The sequence below is a fragment of the Monodon monoceros genome, unplaced genomic scaffold (genome assembly GCF_005190385.1).
Source record: "Monodon monoceros isolate NGI ecotype Baffin Bay Population unplaced genomic scaffold, NGI_Narwhal_1 Super_Scaffold_14, whole genome shotgun sequence".
In the NCBI taxonomy this organism is placed as follows: Eukaryota; Metazoa; Chordata; class Mammalia; order Artiodactyla; family Monodontidae; genus Monodon; species Monodon monoceros.
Window position 1 is genome coordinate 65,164,730 of NW_021703770.1, and position 18,220 is coordinate 65,182,949.

General features: G+C 36.9%; 1 protein-coding gene across 6 annotated transcripts in view; it reads right to left on the bottom strand.

Annotated features, from left to right (window-relative positions):
• The window catches only part of MTFR1 (mitochondrial fission regulator 1), a 78,669-nt gene that overhangs the window by 36,123 nt on the left and 24,326 nt on the right, over positions 1 to 18,220 (bottom strand). For 3 of the 6 annotated variants that reach the window (XM_029222501.1, XM_029222499.1, XM_029222502.1), the window contains 3 exons: positions 16,964 to 17,103; positions 8,630 to 8,728; positions 572 to 687 (listed from right to left, as the gene is read on the bottom strand). In XM_029222501.1, the coding sequence (XP_029078334.1) occupies positions 572 to 687; positions 8,630 to 8,728; positions 16,964 to 17,026 (278 nt within the window). In that variant the 5' untranslated portion in view covers positions 17,027 to 17,103. Of the gene's footprint in view, positions 1 to 571; positions 688 to 8,629; positions 8,729 to 15,036; positions 15,074 to 15,566; positions 15,625 to 16,963; positions 17,104 to 18,220 lie in introns of those variants that run through there. The other 3 variants (XM_029222503.1, XM_029222504.1, XM_029222505.1) reach the window with 3 other exon arrangements.

Genomic DNA, 18,220 nt, shown 5'->3' on the forward strand with positions numbered 1-18,220 from the left:
GGGTGGGATAGGGAGGGTGGGATAGGGAGGGTGGGATAGGGAGGGTGGGATAGGGAGGGTGGGATAGGGAGGCTCAAGAGGGAGGGGATATGGGGATGTATGTATGCATATGGCTGATTCACTTTGCTGTACAACAGAAACTAATAACACAGTATTGTGAAGCAATTATACTCCAATAAAGATCTATTAAAAAAACCTATCTTGACTATACAAATTTCCTAATTTGATCCACGGTGATTCCTCTGCCTCAATAAGACCATTAGAATTACTTACTTATCTAAACGTATTTATGATAGGTCTTTCTGATTTCTCATTTTAGAATGTAAACTTCTGAAGGGCAAGGAGTTCTGTAATTCTTAAGGACTAGGACACAGTTACAGGTCTCTAAGAACTTTACAAATACCAGCTGAGTGTTTAAAATGAACAGAAAAGATGACCGCTCAAAAAAAAAAAAAAAAAAAAGAACTGGGTCACTAGAGATCAAATTAGGCTAATAAAAGGAAATACTGTAAATGTATCATCTTAAAATACTAAATACTGCAGCTCAGCTCTGATAGCCAACCAGACTAACCTTCGTCTTGTTGAACACTCTCCTTCTTCTTTGGATACCCATCCAACATCAGCAAAAGACACCACTGCATCCTCTCCTGGCTGTCTGGGGCTCCATTCTGTTGTAGGGCTGGTAAGCTATAAGTTACAAATAGGGAAAGTTCTTCATCTAGCACCAAAATGGTAGAATAAAGCATTTTCTTACCTAAGGAAAATCATCAGCTCTAGCGTTACAAACACATGGACAGTTTCTAGCATTTCCATTGAAGGTCTCCATGAAAGAGACCTTTAGTTATGTTATACTGTTGTTTAATAGTGCATGCAATCTCTGAATTATAATTTAACTCATTCAATTTTTATTTTACAGGTCAAATGAGACTCATTAAAAAAAAACAAAAACCTCTATTCATCCTAAAACATTAAGAAAATTTTTAGAATTTAAACATTATAAATCAGTTCTTTTCTGAAGAGATTTAGTAAAAAGTATAGTGACCAATTTGTGCTAAATCTGGGAATATTTTTAAATGGATATTATATAGATACACTGTTACAATAATGAAAATACATTTTCAAATATCATTAGAGCTCTTGATTTTTAAAGTATTAACTATATTAAAGAACCAAAAATACAAATAGCAGAACAGAATTCTCTAGCTAACCTTAAACACCTAGATGAAGGAACAGAATATTCTGAAATAAATATAACAAAGAAAAAGCGTGCAAGTTCTGAAATTGACCTTCAAAAAATGGAAAAATAACTTAATTGAATTAAATTTGTTTTGTTCTAAGAATAATGCCTCAGAGCCAGATGGCCAATGAATAACAGTTATCAGATTAATGTAATACTTCCTACAAGTTGAAGTAAGGTTTAAATAAAAAATAAAATGCAGACTTTTTAATTGAAGAAAAACGTTTAAGAGGCCAAAGAGATTTACATGTATTTATCAGAAAGCTTCTACAGTAACCCATGCTTTGTTTGAACCTTCTTACTATTATCATTGCCAGATGAAGCTTTTGGAAGCTACACTTAAATAATACTTGTTCCTCAACTGTAAAATATACCATACAAACACATAATACTAATACGGTTAAAATTTTTAAATAATATATCTTTAGTTTTTAAATAATATATCTTTAATATTAAGAATAAAATTTTAACTAAACATATTGGCTACTGGTATGTGCACGCATTCAGATATCATAATTGCCCAACATTATCAACTTCATAGAGTAGTATTAGAAAACTGACATTTTAACAACAAGATACTAAGAATATCAAGTATTTAAAATGCCTTAAATTCTGGCTTTGGGGAAGGACGGGGGTATAGGAAAGAAAGAAAACAAGTATATTAGAAGAGTAGAGATTTAAGGACTTAATCCTGGGCAAAAACAAAAACAAAAAAACTAATAATGGAATTAAGATGAAAAAGCTTTCAAAATACCAGTGTTTTGGGCTCCCCTGGTGGCGCAGTGGTTGAGAGTCTGCCTGCTGATGCAGGGGTCTGGGAAGATCCCACATGCTGCGGAGAGCCATGGCCCGTGAGCCATGGCCGCTAAGCCTGCGCGTCCGGAGCCTGTGCTCCGCAATGGGAGAGGCCACAACAGTGAGAGGCCCACGTACCGCAAAAAAAAAAACAACAAAAATAAAAACCCAGTGTTTTAAGGCACACAGTGGAGTAACTGTGGTCAGAAGAGAAAAAAAGTATAAGCTTCAGCAAGTACATTGTCAAGGGATATGATCAAAGAAAAACCATAAAGAAGATTTTTCTACTTCTCCCTTATATGTTTCAGAAATTTATTTAAATAAGTCAATAAACAAATAGTTTTCAGTAAATTGGTATCTTGTACAACTTAAATAAATGAACTGGGCATCACATCTGGTCTCAAGAGCCTGCGAATCTGGCAATATTCTGTTGCTATCCATTACTAAGAACAGAATGGTATATTAATACTCCCATAACATTATAAAATGGAGATTCTAAGTGGGTTACACGGAGATTCGGGAAAAGGAAGGTCCCCCAAGCTCTGTGGAAGCTCCTAGAAAATACAGTATTTAATGGGCTATTTTGTACAAGTGACAAATCATAAAGGTAAAACCTGAATGGTCCCTTCCTTAAGGTGCTAGTTCATGAAGATCAATTTGGTTACCTAAATCTTTGTTTATAAAATAAAATTTTGTTCCAATACACTTACTAGTTGGTAGGAAGGAAGGTATATTTAAGATAAGTAAAAATCTAGTTTTGACCTTAAGACTTCTTACCTTCCCATAAAAGCTACAAAAATTGCTGTTTTCTTCCCAGATATTTTTGTTCATAAAAGGAAGCAAAATACTTTTCTAAGAATACACAAAAATATAAGTTAAACCCATTCTGTGACAGCCTTTCAAAGTATTTTATTTTATAATGTAAAGATCATACAATATTTCTCAATTTTACATCTGTAACACTTCGCATATTAAACATGAAATGTTGCTTTTTGCACAAACTTTAAAAAAACCCAATTATTCCATGGACTTAGTCTGTAATCTTACTGAGCATTGATTATATTTAATTACTGAAATAATACCATGTCTATAACATGTATTCAATGAGATGAAAATGTTAATGATACTGTCAGGAACCAATTCCAGAATTGATAATACCTGTATCATTTCTAATTGACATCCTGCACCACAAAACAAAGTAGTTTTAGTATTTAAGTCACGTACTTACATTGTAACAGTGATTTATGCCACCAAAAAAGAAGCCTAACAAAGTTCCTGGGTAAACTCATACAAAAAACAAAATAAAACTGAAAAAAATCTAATTTTTTAAAAGGCCACTTCAGTTGTTGCTGAAATGGGCACTCAGTAGCATAAGAATGAAACAGGAAGTACAGTTCACCTAGTAAAGTACTAGTTTAGGTGAGGTCAGTGTAGGCAAGGGGACTGAGGGCATGGAATTCTTGGAGGTATGATTTAGACACCACTACTGACATGCATGGATGATGGATGGGAAGTTTGAAAAAGAAAAGGTCAACTTACTGAAGGTTCCAGCAAGGTCCTGTCCTACCACAGCTATTGTTAGTAGGGGGGAAAAAAAAAAAAACAACAGAAAATTTTTTTTTCAAAATCAAGGGCAGTATAAAAATAAAATTAGTGCTTATTGATTTATCAGTATCCTAATTCCTTTCAGAAAGAAAAGCATTTCATTCAGAGCAAAATTCAGTAAGAGCATTGTATTTTTACTGATCTTAAGAAATTCAAATCAACATTTGAAACAATTTAAATTATCCAAGATTCAATTATATTTCTAGAATTTTACTGAAGTAAATTTAGGTAATTTTAAATATTCTGATAATGTAAAACTACACTGAAGAAATTGATTTATTTAATAAAACGCATAAAAGAAAAATATAAAGCTTGTACAAAAGTTGAAATACTTAGAATAAAATATTAGAAGAGCTCGCTTTGTCCTCATGTGACTTTTCATAAAATAAACACACTGGCACCGGGAACTAGGATTCTCTCAGTTTCTTGCCAAAAACGGTGTAACAGTAAATATACTCAGTCTATTTTACCACCTTTTGTTTACAGCCAAATGCAAAACATGTATTCTTAAAAGCAACACAGTAAAATAAGTTCTGGATTTTTAATTACAGATTTAATTATTCCTCATTTTCTACCAATTCCTGTCATAGTAAGAAAAAGTAAAAGCAGAATTTCTGCATTTCAATATAGTGACATACAGTGACACCAACAGGCCAAGAGGCATACCTGAGTAAAGAACACCAAACTAAATATTCTAGCTGAGACAGGCACTAATATTGCTGAGTAATGTGGTCACTTTAAAAAAAACTGAGCATCTATTAACCCTTCCTATTCATGACACACCTAGAATGGGGGAGGGAAAGAAGGTGAGGGGAGAATAGGGAGAAGAAAAAGGACCAGAGAGACAAGAGGGAAGGAAATGTGTGTGTATGTCTCTCAAAATAACCTAGGAAGGAAAGTAACAGTATCTCCATGGAAAAACAAGTCTGTAAGAAGTCTATTACTGAGAATGAATAAAACATCACAAACAGATATTTACTGAGTTGGGCTTCAAATTACTATGCCATGTTACCAAATTTATAAAACATAATGCATATATATCTGGATTCAGTTACCCGTAAGGGCCATTTTACAGCTAAAAATATCCAGAAATGGTATGATATCACATGTATGACATCACATGCTAGCATAGTCCAGATTATCAGACAGTAACTGGGAAAAATATGAAGTTTAACAATGAATTTTAGTATGAATCCAGGTACTTATCCACAGATGGCTCAGACATCAAAGACCATGATACCACACTACGTCTCCCACCTCACTAGCTCCTGACTGAGGGGCCTTGTCTTAGCTCAACAGTAACTTCTGTCTTGCCTCAGGACCTCTGCACTTATTGTTCTCTCTGCCAACACTGCCCCACATCCATCCCTCTCCCTAACTCATTAAGGGGCTGGCTCTTTTTAATCCTTATTTGTCATTCCTCCAGGGATGCCTTCCCAGACCACCACTGTTAGTCTCCCCATGCTATACCAATTTTTCCTTCACTGCACTTAGTACAAATTATAGTTTTATGCTTATTAGCATATTTTCTTGCTTAATATCTCTCCCACTGAACCATATCCCAGTAAAGGTGGAGATCGTGTCTGTTTGGTTCACCACTGACCAACAGCACCTAACATAATGCATGGATTTCAAGTTGATTTGCTGAATAAAGATGGGCGGCCAGGTGGCAAGCGGCTGTTTTACTTCCGCCTTTTAGTCACAGTGCGTGGACTTCAGTGAGAATCTTATTCATTACTTGTTTGGTTACAGAACATTCCCTCCACCACCAATTCCAACAATCACTCCTAGCAATCTAAGAAAATAGCCTGGGGCAGGGTTTCCACAGGAAAAAAAGGTAATCCAGGTTAAATTTCCCAGAGTTCTGCCAGTTACTGAGCAGGGATTCAAACTACTGTAGCACAGGGCCCACCCTCCCCTTATCTCATGGTATGCAAGAGCACTTTTTTTTTGCCTTAGATTTTTCTAAGTGTAGTATTTATTACCCCAATAAACCACACTTAAGTTCCATGTTTTTCTTTAACTCATAAAATTTGAAATTTATAAAAATGACCCCAAAGGTGTTTTAGTGATTACTTTCATAATTTGCCAATAGATAATTATGTTACTACTGTAAACTTTCTTTAGCAAAATACTAAAACACAATCTGTAAATGAAGTCCTCAAACTTGGCTACATAAGAAGCTTCTGAAGAGGTTTTAAAAAACAAATGAACAAAAAAATCGAATATATGAAATTCGGATTTAGTAAGCCTTGGATGACACCTTATATTCTTTATACATTCCGTAAGTGTTTTTGCGAGGAGGCTGGGGCCTTGGAGGATGGGGCCTGAGCATGGATATTTTATTTTTTAAAGCTCCTGGTGATTTAATTATGTAGCCAGTATTGAGAACCACTGCAAATCAAAACCTCTGAACTCCATTCCAATAAACAGAGCAAATAAACATTGAGTGCTTTTATATGTTGTTTTTTTTTTTAACATTCATTACCTCATTTTATTCCCAGCCCAATATTCATTGGGCCCATTAACTGGATGAAGGTGTAAATAAATGTGCTGATCTGTGTTCTGATTTGTGAACCTATAAATACACAGGAATCCAATTTGTTTAAAAAAAAAAAAAAAGGCAAAAGTTTTGGGAATTCCCTGGCAGTCCAGTGGTTAGGACTCCAGGCTTCCAATGCAGGGGGCACGGGTTTGATCCCTGGTCGGGGAATTAAGAGCTCGCATGCCAAGCGGCACGGCCAAAAGAAAAAAAAAATCCAATCTGTAAAACCAGGGAGTTCACTTAGACAACCAAGTAAGTTAATCTGCTATTCTGCTGCAAGGTGGCAATAACAATAAAATCCCACCACTAGCATACTTTTATTGTGCACTAATTATGTACCAGTTACAATATTCAGGGCTTTGCATGGATTATCTTGTCTAACCCTCAAAAAAAAAGTAACATGCCTGTCTTGCCCATCATTTATGTGAGTCTTACTTGTCTGCAGATATATGGGTCAGCTGACAACAATGAAAAGATGGTGTGATTTAGAAGGAACACACTGAGGCTTAAGATTTTGGAGGTGAAACTGTTGTGAGGGCGACCAACTTGAGGTGATGCCTATTGAGTGCTGGGTACAAGAAAAGGAATAGAAGTGAAAGTCTACAGGAGCAGAGGAAGAAAAGAAAATATGAGACTAAGTTCCAAAAGACAGTGAAATCACCCAGGATAACAAAGGACTGGCTTTGACTACTAACTCCTGCTTCTGAATTGACCCATGGACACCTCATTCTCAAGTTTAATCTATTTCAACTTTTCTCTCCCTCCCTGGGTCCCACGGTGGTTCCCCAGTTCCAGACTCTCTATAGCAGTATTTACTCATGTTGGACTCCTGGACAGTCCAAATACATTCCATATCAATCAAACCTCCAAATGAGCCAAAAAAATAGCAAAAATGAACTGTCAATTTTATTACTCTTAAACGGCATCCCTTATATTTTTTGAAGACTCTACATTTTTTATATTTCTGATGTAGTAAAAAAAAATTAAATTAAAAAAACAGAAGATACAGAAGAATGATAGCAGATTTAAAATATCTAAATAAGTAGCAGATAAAACACTTTAAGATTGATGCTGAATTTGAAAAGACGCAGCATGCTGCAAAACTGCCTGGAAGTGAAAAATCTCACTATAAACAAATGTCTTCTGTTTTCTACTACATTCTCAAGTAGGTCACCAACATTCCTCTTACCTTACTCCTCTCCTTTATGTTAATCTCTCTTTTCAAATGCAGCTCCTGTACTAAACCTAAAACTCATATTCTGCTCAGATGCTTCTAAGTGACTAATAACATTGAGAAAGAGAATCCTGCCAAGAAAATGAACTTGGCCCTAGTACCCCGGCCCACTGACTGTCAAGGCAGATTTGGGTTGCTACCAGAAAATGCTGGATTATCTCTACGTCCTTTCATGCATCTCTAGCTATGTGAACACAAATGCTGAAGCAAGTTCTCCTGCAACAAGGTTAAGCAGACAGATAAAATTTTAATGGAATAAATGGAGCAATCAGAAGAAAAGTTACTAAGTCTTAGTTAACACAATGGTTATTTGAAGGAAACTGGCAAATAAAGCAATCAGCAATTGGTGTCTCAGTGAACTGAATTCTCAGAAATCGTGCTTGAGAGAATTACTATCATAGGTTTCTCTACTGTGAGTTTTTTTAAAAGCGCATCATTTGTTAAAAATTACTTCTGCAAAGTTCCAATCTGTCAATCTCTAGATTGATGCACAAAGGTCTTGCCAGTCAATCCGCAAGTGGGCGTAACAATGACCTACCTTGTTAGTGAACCTGAACAAATGCTCATTTCTACCACTTACTTAGAAACAGATTTTTAACTCTCTACAAGGAGAAGTGACTTATAAGTAAGACATCTAATAAGCTCGCAGGGGCACTTCTGACCTTCTGAATTATGAGTTAAACTTATCTTCCACACTTCACATGCTAATCTATTATTTAAAATTGGTATAGATTATCTGCTGAACTTTATACACTTAAACGGTGAACTAAAAGATTTTATTACTACTGTAGAGAATTACTGAAAAACAAGAATAAAGCTATGTGAAACATGTCTCACACTAAAACAACCGTAAGGAACAAAAACCCAAATCAAGAAAATAGGAACTTATCTCCAAGCAGAGTTGAGCTACTTCTGATTTGGTGCTAGAAGACAATGCTCAAGGTCACCTGGGAATTAACAACTGCTTGGCTTATTATATGCTTCTAAGTCTGTATGTATTCTTAAGGATAAATGTCTTACAGAGCTTGAATAATCACTTCACAGAGGAACTAAAATTAGAAAGACTTTACCGTGGTTTTTATCCTCTTTTATTTTATTGATAGCAGCATCAATAGTGGGGAGAGGTTCAAAAAGTACTTTTAAAGCTGTATGGCCTATTTACATCACCAATGCACATATTAATATAAAATTTGAAATATATAAAGTACAGTACCTGAAACTGAACTCTTGGACACTGGATCAGAGATAAATTAGTACCAATTTTCCTTACGATACTTCGAGATGAACCATATGGCTTCCCAGACCAAAGTACCTAAGTAGGAAAAACCAAAAGTTTAATTACAAGACTTACAGAACTGTTAATACAAAGCACTGGACAGTTAATTGCATGACATGCTGACACATTAATTATGGGATCACAAAGCTCTATGTTACGGGAAATGAGCTAATATTTCTTAATTAAAAATTAAAGAATATATACAGCAGGTTGTTACTAATGCAATAAAGTTTAATGTAAGGCATTATATAAAAATGTAAAAGAACAACTAGTGGAAGTTCCCTGGTGGTTCAATCTCTGGTTGGGGATCTGATCCCACAAGCCGTGCAGCATGGCCAAAAGGAAGAAAAAAAAAAAGAACTACTAGTAATTGTAAAATAAAATTATATTAGGAGTAAAAACTCATCTGTTTTCATTAGGTTTTCATCCTACTCTGCAGAGGAAACTATTTTATCTCCTCTGCTATATTTTTAGAATTTTATCTATAAGTTTTTCAAAACTACAAGCTACTTACAATAGACTTTCAGAACAAATGCAAATCAGTACAAAGTTCAGAATCTGAATTTGTACGATTCAGGATGCTGCATTTTGTTTGCTACACAAGAAGGCCTGGCCAAGGGTGAGTGGGGGCCAAAATCCAGTTGTACTTGTGAGGCCTTGTCTCAGGGGAAAGGTGTCTTTTCCTAATTTATACAAAAGTACTAAATAGGCTAGTGATAACCCTAGTGAGCAGAATTTTTCAGATGAAATCATAATACACAGAGGACATTATGCTATGCTTAAAGCAAAAACAAATACAAACCTCAAAGCAAAAAGCAAACAAAAAATGCACAGGCAGAATGTTAAAGCATTACGAATTGTACCTGGAAACTTCTCCCCAAGTATATGCTCTTTCCTTAAAGAGAAAAACTATCCATCTGTTTTGAGTGCTATACCTGAAAGCCTGGACAGAAGAGGTAAAGAGAGGTGGTATACTATTAAAAGCAATTTGGAAAAAAAAGAATGAGAATGATATGACTATTTACTAATTCATTCAACTGAGATATTCAATTGCATCCTAAAACTATTAAATAAATAGTACCAAATCAGCTGGCATGTATTCTGAGCAATGGACACTGACCCCTTTTTAAAGTCACTCAATGCCCATTCTAATTTAAAGAATGGAATTACAGTATGACCAAGCAATGTTACTGTAAACAGCCATGGCTCCAACACATAACCCTAATTAGACCTTCAGACCATTCTAAAAGCATGCACAACTTGTAAAACGAGCATAGAAGCAATCTGACTTCTTAGATTTTAGCAATCAAATCCAATTTAAGGTTAACAGTATGAATCAAAGTGAGGATCATGGGGTATATATAATACCTCTGGCATCTGCCTCTGCTCATACAATTCTCATCATCAATATGGTCAAAGTTTCAGATAAATAACAAGGACCTACTGTACAGCACAGGGAACTATATTCAAGGTCTTTTAATAACCTATAATAGAAAAGAATCTGAAAAAGAACAGATATATACAAATAAATGTATAACTGAACCACTTTGCTGTACATCTGAAGCTCACACAACATTGTAAATTAACTATACTTCAACTTTTTTTCAATGGATTTAAAAAATTGTTCAAAGTTTCAGTGACTGTTTACCTGGGAGAGCTCCAGAAAGTACTATAACCTACACTGGCTACTATAACCAACAAAAACTATAACTCCTGCTTTGGAAATATAAATGAAAAGGATGGACAGGTTGGAAAACTGGTCAGTGGAAAGATAAGAAGACATCAATACTGAAATAAGAATATTAAAGAATATAAGAGGTAAAGTTACTGTGAAGCTTAGAATTACGTGGAGTTCAGGAAAGCAATCATTCAAACCAATGATCATACAGAGGATTATCACATGAATAGTGTTAATAACACATGAGGACCAAGAGGAGGAAAATCATCCGACCAGAGGAAAAAGGGAATCACAGCCTTACAAACCCAACATAGGAGGCCAAGAAAAGCAAGAGGGAAGAGAAATAGGGATATATGTACAGCTGATTCACTTTGTTATAAAGCAGAAACTAACACACCGTTGTAAAGCAATTATGCTCCAATAAAGATGTAAAAAAATAAAATAAAATAAAACAGACAGTATTTAAGCAAACTCTTTACCTTATACATGTTAATAGGCATCGATCTTTTAAAAAAATAGCCATAGGGCAATAGTAACTACACCACTCAATCATTTCTCATGTCTTCTACTTAGCCATAAGTCAAAACTCTCCTATGATGTAGGAGAATGCTATTTATACATCACAATGTGACAATTACATAGTCTAATGTGAATCTTCCATCCCTCCAGTAAGCAAAGATCTTAACTGCAGATGAAGAGGACAAAAAAGCTCACGAAGAAAAGTTCAAAAAGGACTTGCCAAGGTCAGAAACTAAGATTTCTGCCAGCTTTTAGCCTTCCTTGCTATGCATGCTTCAGGGCTAAGTTTCAACTATTATCTTCCCATCTGCTTTATATCAGAAGGAAAGAATACCAGGTGCCTTCAACAAGGGAAGGTGGCCAAAGCTTCAGCTTTTACTTATAAGGAATTAGTAGACTATTTAGGCTTTTGATGCAAAGTTAAGTAAAGTAAAAGAACAGATTGCCTTATGTGATTATTTTTTCAAGTATACACAGTGGACTAACATAATGTTGTTCTGTTACTTGTGAACTGCATAACATTTAGCACCAAAAATTATGAAGCAAGAGTCTTTATAAGCTAATGACTGGGATATTTAGAAAGAAGAGGAGCCATAACCTTCAGTGGATTGAAGAAAAAGTAAGGGAAAGGAGCAGCTAACTTCCAAGAAGTCTAAAACTAGGTCTTAACTTTATTTTTTCTATTCAGCCCTCATGGAGGGGGAGAAATTGTAAATGGCTGTGAAGAAATAATGAACAGATGGTATGGAAAGTCACCATCTGTGCATTGGGAGGCTGTACGGCCCAAGTGCATCTCCTACCCTAACTGGTGGCTGAACTGTGTCTTGTCAGTACACTTGTTTGGAGAAGGAAAGGCTTCCTCTAAAGATGAACTGTCAGTAATATCTTTTCAGATCTAAAAGAGAGGGCAGGGAGAAAACTGTCATTACTAGACAATTCGATTTCATTAAGAAATAAGAATTGGGCTTCTCTGGTGATGCAGTGGTTAAGAATCCTCCTGCCAATGCAGGAGTCATGGGTTCGAGCCCTGGTGCGGGAAGATCCCACATGCCACGGAGCAGCTAAGCCCGTGCGCCACAACTACTGAGCCTGCGCTCTAGAGCCCGTGAGCCACAACTACTGAGCCCGCGTGCCACAACTACTGAAGCCCACACACCTAGAGCTCGTGCTCCGCAACAAGAGAAGCCACCGCAATGAGAAGCCCGCGCACCGCAACGAAGAGTAGCCCCCGCTCAGCGCAACTAGAGAAAACCCGCGCGCAGCAACAAAGACCCAACGTAGCCAAAAATAAGTAAAATACATTTATAAAAAAAAAACAAGCATTCAATTCCATTAAAAAAAAATTAAGTAACAGTAATTTTTTTAATTAATTTATTTTTGGCTGTGTTGTGTCTTCGTTGCGGTGTGCAGGTTTCTCACTGCAGTGGCTTCTCTTGTTGCAGAGCACGGGCTCTAGGCGCGCGGGCTTCAGTAGTTGTGGCTCACGGGCTCTAGAGAGCAGGCTCAGTAGTTGTGGCGCACGGGCTTAGTTGCTCTGCGGCAGGTGGGATCCTCCCGGACCAGGGCTCGAACCCGTGTCCCCTGCATTGGCAGGTGGATTCTCAACCACTGCGCCACCAGGGAAGCCCTATTTATTATTATTAAACAAAAAAACTGCTTTGCTTTATTTATAAGTACTGATAAATAATGTAATAATGAATCTGTGTGGGGCGTGCATGTTTGCATGTCTGAGTCTAGTAATGACAGTCCATAGCATCTGGCAACAGAGTTTGTAAGTGATGACAGCAAGGAGGAGGATGACACCAGGAGAGCAATTTGTTCTTTGTTAACAATGTGAAAAGCTATTGTCGAAGTGCTGAAGTGTGAGGCTGGAATCTGAAAATGTCATCTGTCTCACCATGATGACTGCACTCAAGCTTTATACGGTGGTGATTCATTTCTCAGAGACTAGTTAAATCTATATTTCTATCTGAGAGTCACCATTTAGCAAGAAAAAATATAAACTTAATTCTAATCAAATGTATTTTTCTCAAAAAAACTATGTAATATTAACCCAAGGTTCTTATTCTGATATATAATTTCGCATATCCCTGAAATTATACACAAAATTATGTACATATACAACATTTTTCTGGGAAGAAGGTCCATACCATTAATCAAATTTTTAGGGAGTCTAGGACCCAACAAAGTATAAATTCTTAATTCCAAGGGAACCAGAGGAAAATAAAAAGTATGTGTTGGGGAGAAGGGGGTGGAGATAGGAAGATGAAATTCTATAACAATTTTGAAATCCCCAACTGAAGACAACCCTTCCCTCAGCTCTCTTCTTCCTTATCTAAACTCCTAGCCACATTCACATTCTTCCTCCAAAACAGAAGAGGAAAACAAGGTTGCAATTCTTAAGTATTACTGGAAATATATTCCTAATACAAATTAGATATTTGCTGTAACTTTTCAACATAAAATACTGAGATGAACCAGAATCACATTAGTTTCATAGCTTGCTTTCTCTAGTTTAAAACCATTTTTACTTAAGGGCATAAATATAGTAATAATAGAATGAGGAGAAAGTTTGGACAAATGTGAATACAGCTGACCCCTGAACAATGCTCAGGTTAGGGACACCAAACACTGCCCCCACTTTTCCAACAAAATCCACATATAACTTTACAGTTGGCCCTCCTGTATCCAGGGTTTCACATCTGCAGATTCAACTAACCATGTATCATGCACTACAGTACTTACTACGGAAAAAAATCTGCATCTAAGTGGATGCAAGCAGTTGAAACCCACACTATTCAAGGGTCAACTGTATATAGTTTTAAATTCAAACAAATGTTGAGGCCAAATGGAACGCAGTGAAGAGAAAACACAGAGACCACGGAAGCATATAGGCCTGGTTTTAAAAGTAGGCTCTACCATTTATTGTCTGTATAAAGCTGGCAAATTATTGATCCCTCTATGTTTCCCTTTCCGCATCTATAAAACGGGAACAGTATCTACCTCATAAGCCTATGAGTCTTAAATGAGTTAAGGGAGGGGCTTCCCTGGTGGCGCAGTGGTTAGGAGTCCGCCTGCCAATGCAGGAGACGTGGGTTTGAGCCCTGGTCCAGGAGGATCCCACATGCCTCAGAGCAACTAAGCCCGTGTGCCACAACTACTGAGCCTGAGCTCTGGAGCCTGCAAGCCACAACTGCTGAGCCCACGTGCCACAACTACTGAGGTCCACGCGCCTAGAGCCCGTGCTCCGCAACGAGAGGCCACTGCAATGAGAGGCCCGTGCACTACAACGAAGAGTAGCCCCCCCTCACTGCAACGAGAGAAGGCCCATGCACAGCAATGAAGACCAAACGCAGCCAAAAATAAGTAAAATAAATAAATTAAAAAAAAAAACTGAGTTAAGGTATTTAAATATAACACGACTTTAATAAATACTGTCTTCTTCCCCTTCCATTATAAGAGGTAGCAAAGTACACTAAAAAGAAGATTTTGGAATCAAAATTGGGTTCATATTACAGCTCTGCCACTTATTAGTCAGGTAACTTTGCACAAGTCAGTTAAACACTCTGAACCTCAGGTTCCTCATCTGTTAAAAAAAAAAACGTGTTGTCCTAGTGAACACACAAAATACATGTAAAACACTGGGCACAGTAAGCCGATCAGTGACAGCTATTATGATGGTGCTGATGTGTGCGGTAAATACAAAGAGCTAATCATCACCAGCTGGTCCTAATGGCAAAACAAAACTCAGATCTCAAAACCTGCACTTTCTTTTTAAAGCAGATAAAATATGCAAAGAATGAAGGCATTTTCTGCTCTTGAATACATTCAAATATAGTACCAAGTTCATTTATATATCAAAGCAGTGAGAAATATGTATTTATCATTGAAAGATGGAACTAAAAAGTTTTTTTTTTTATATTCAGATTACTCTTAAGCAGCAAGCTAAAAGATCCCAGAAACTAAGATAGAAAATAACTCCAAAGGGTCAAATTGTTTAATGTTAGGAGAACATTTATTTTTATACAGATTTTCAGTTAACTGATTAAAGGTGATGATTATATGTTACATAAAAAAATGATCTTTCCATCTACTGGTAGAAATCAGTTGTGATTACAATATTGGGAGAAAGCTAATGCTCTCTTACCTGGTCCATTCTTTGATGAAAGGCACCCATGTTACACCTCAAAATGAACAAAGCTAAATAAGTAAACTAAGCTAAATAAAAGTGTGTTATCTATTCCTGAAACAAAATTCTGCACTTTGGCCTCAATCAGCACTGGTCACATTGCCTGACTTGGGGCGGGGGCAGGGGGATGACAGAGCAAAACAGTAGGAAATTAACCGTCATTGAATGTACCTACACTACATACAGGCCACTGTGATAGGTATTTTACATACACTGCCGTGTAATCCACAGGTTCATTGTGCAGGAGTAGTTCTTTCTACCTGTAATTTGTAGATGAAGAAAATAACTGGCAGAGATAAATTTCATACCCAGGTTTGTTTGAATCCAAGACCTACAATCTTTCCACTCAACTATACTTCTTACTAAAATTGCAAATAAATAGGAATCATAAGTGTAAAGTTTCACTTTTGGGGAATCATTAGCAACAAAAGCTTCCTGACTTTCTGAAAAGAAATTCTTTTGCTGTCAGTACTGAAATGTTAACCTACCCTATGTAGCCAAATGATGGTAAGTAGCAATTGAGAAAGGTGGTATACTGCATTAAGTGAAGTTCAAAACATGAGAAGATGTAACTGAAAAAGATGAAAGTATTAACTTTACAAACCATTTTCCTATTGTTTATCCGAAAGATAATACTCAAAATTATGTAAATATTAAAAAGGGTAGGGACTTCTCTGGCAATCCAGTGGTTAAGACTTTGTCTTCCAATGCAAGGGGTGCGGGTTCGATCCCCAGTCGGGGAGATAAGATCCCACATGCCTCGCAGCCAAAAAACCAAAACATAAAATAGAAGCAGTATTGTAACAAATTCAATAAAGACTTTAAAAATGGTCCGCATCAAAAATAATCTTTAGGGGCTTCCCTGGTGGCACAGTGGCTGAGAGTCCGCCTGCCGATGCAGGGGACATGGGTTCGTGTCCCGGTCCAGGAGGATCCCACATGCCGCGGAGCGGCTGGGCCCGTAAGCCATGGCCGCTGAGCCTACGCGTCCGGAGCCTGTGCTCCACAATGGGAGAGGCCACAACAGTGAGAGGCCCGCGTACCGCAAAAAAAAAAAAAAAAAAAAACTTTAAAAAAACCGGGGGCGGGCGGGGTAAATGTTATTTGGTTCTTTGCTTTTTATCTCCAAAGAAAATAGATGGAACTTTGTGGGACTGGGGCAACAAAACATTCAACCTTCTCTTAGCTATATTCAAAGAGACACAAAATAAAAACGAAAAAGTAAAAGTAGTGCGTTAAAAAGTATACCCATATTCAAATTATGTAACCTGCCTATATCTTTAATGAATACAACGTAATTCCATGTCACCAATGACACTGAATGTGAAAATGAGAAACAAATATTCCACAAAATATGCTTGGCACAAGTATTGCTCTAATAACTTTACACTGGATCTGAAAAAAAAAATTATGTATTAGTAGAAAATACTTTTAAAAATGTCAAGATCCGAACATCTTTGGCACAGAATAACAATATTACACTAACTTTTTCCTTTGTATCTACAGTTATATTTTAGGAGACATGACTTACCTTTTAAACAGCTGTGTGATAAACCACATTATAAGAGCATTCAATATTAACAGTTCTACAACATTCAGAGTTGTCAAGCATTAGTCAAACATATTTTATTCAATGATTTCTATATACATTTAAGCCTCTTCCTCACTAATAACAAATGCATTGCTTTTACCCGTCACATGAATATTGGTTAAGTTTTCGATGTAACCAACCCATCCCTTACTTAGGATGCTGGGTAAAGATTCACTTCCATGATTTAAATAGTAAGCAAATTCAATACTACATAAGTTGGCCATACATAAGATTCATTTTTCTCAGAAAAAATTCTCAATGTCTGGATTTTAAAAATGAATTTCAAGCACTCACCGATTGCATGCTTCCAACCTGTTGAAAAACCATCCTAATTAGGCGTTTAATCCAGCCAAGCATTTAGATGGCAAAGTCTCTCCAAATTTGCATTTCAAGTACTTCAGGCATACATAGTAGCACATGGTCCATAAAGCACACTGAAATGTTAAAATGTAAATACTAAAGTGAAATAATTATTATTTAGAATCTTTACTGTCTACAACACATCTCACAAAGTAAGTTTAGTCTACATCTTAAACCTTTGCATGTATAAGTTTACTTAAGGAAAAAAATTTTCAACTAAGACCCGACACAGCCAAAATAAATAAAACAAATTAAAAAAGAAAAAAGAAAAAAAATTTACTTGTGATCACCTTTAAATAAACTAATGGTACAATTTTTTAAATTTTTTTAAGTATTTCTTTTCCAGTCAGGGTTCTACCTTGGAAGCAACAAAAACCTACTGTGGCTGACATAAGTAGAAAATATATTTATGGAAAGACACCCAGTAGACAACAATCTTAGAAGAAACTTATAGGCTACACAGCCAGGAAAGACATCCAAAACTGCAGCAGAACTGGTCTTGGAAGACATCACTGCAACTGCTACTGCCACCCCTGACAGAACAGAATCTACCAGTTCCCACTTTCCTGTCCCACTGGCTCCTGAGTTGCTGTCCATACTGGCGGTATTTGCTTGGACGAACCTACCTGGCTACGGTTACAAGCCGATTCTGGCTCTCACCAAAATCATAAAGGAATTCCAGAAACATAAAACAGGAATTCAGAGGCCAGAAGGTCAAAAATAACAACAAACCACACTCACTGGCACTATAACCCCTGCCACTCACCCTCTTCACCTCCCCATCAATATACTGTATATCTGATAGAATTATGAGCTCATATGACATAAACCAGTTTACCTGAAGTGTTGGTCTCCAACACAACAAGTTTACACCAGACTATAAATCAATGTGCTGCTTCCTTGTCAAGGAAGCCTTAAAAAAAAAAAAAAAAAAAAAAGCAGTACTTAGTCAGGGGTCCCCAACCTTTCTGGCACCAGGGACCGGTTTCGTGGAAGACAGTTTTTCCATGGACGGGGGGGGGGGTCGATGGTCCAGGCGGTAACGCGAGCGACGGGGAGAAGCAGATGAGGCTCTGCTCGCTCGCCTCCTGTCGTGCGGCCCGGTTCCGAACAGGCCGTGGACCAGTACCGGTCCGCGGCTCAGGGGTTGCGGACCCTTGTAGTTAGTGATATACTTGATTTACATTCTGA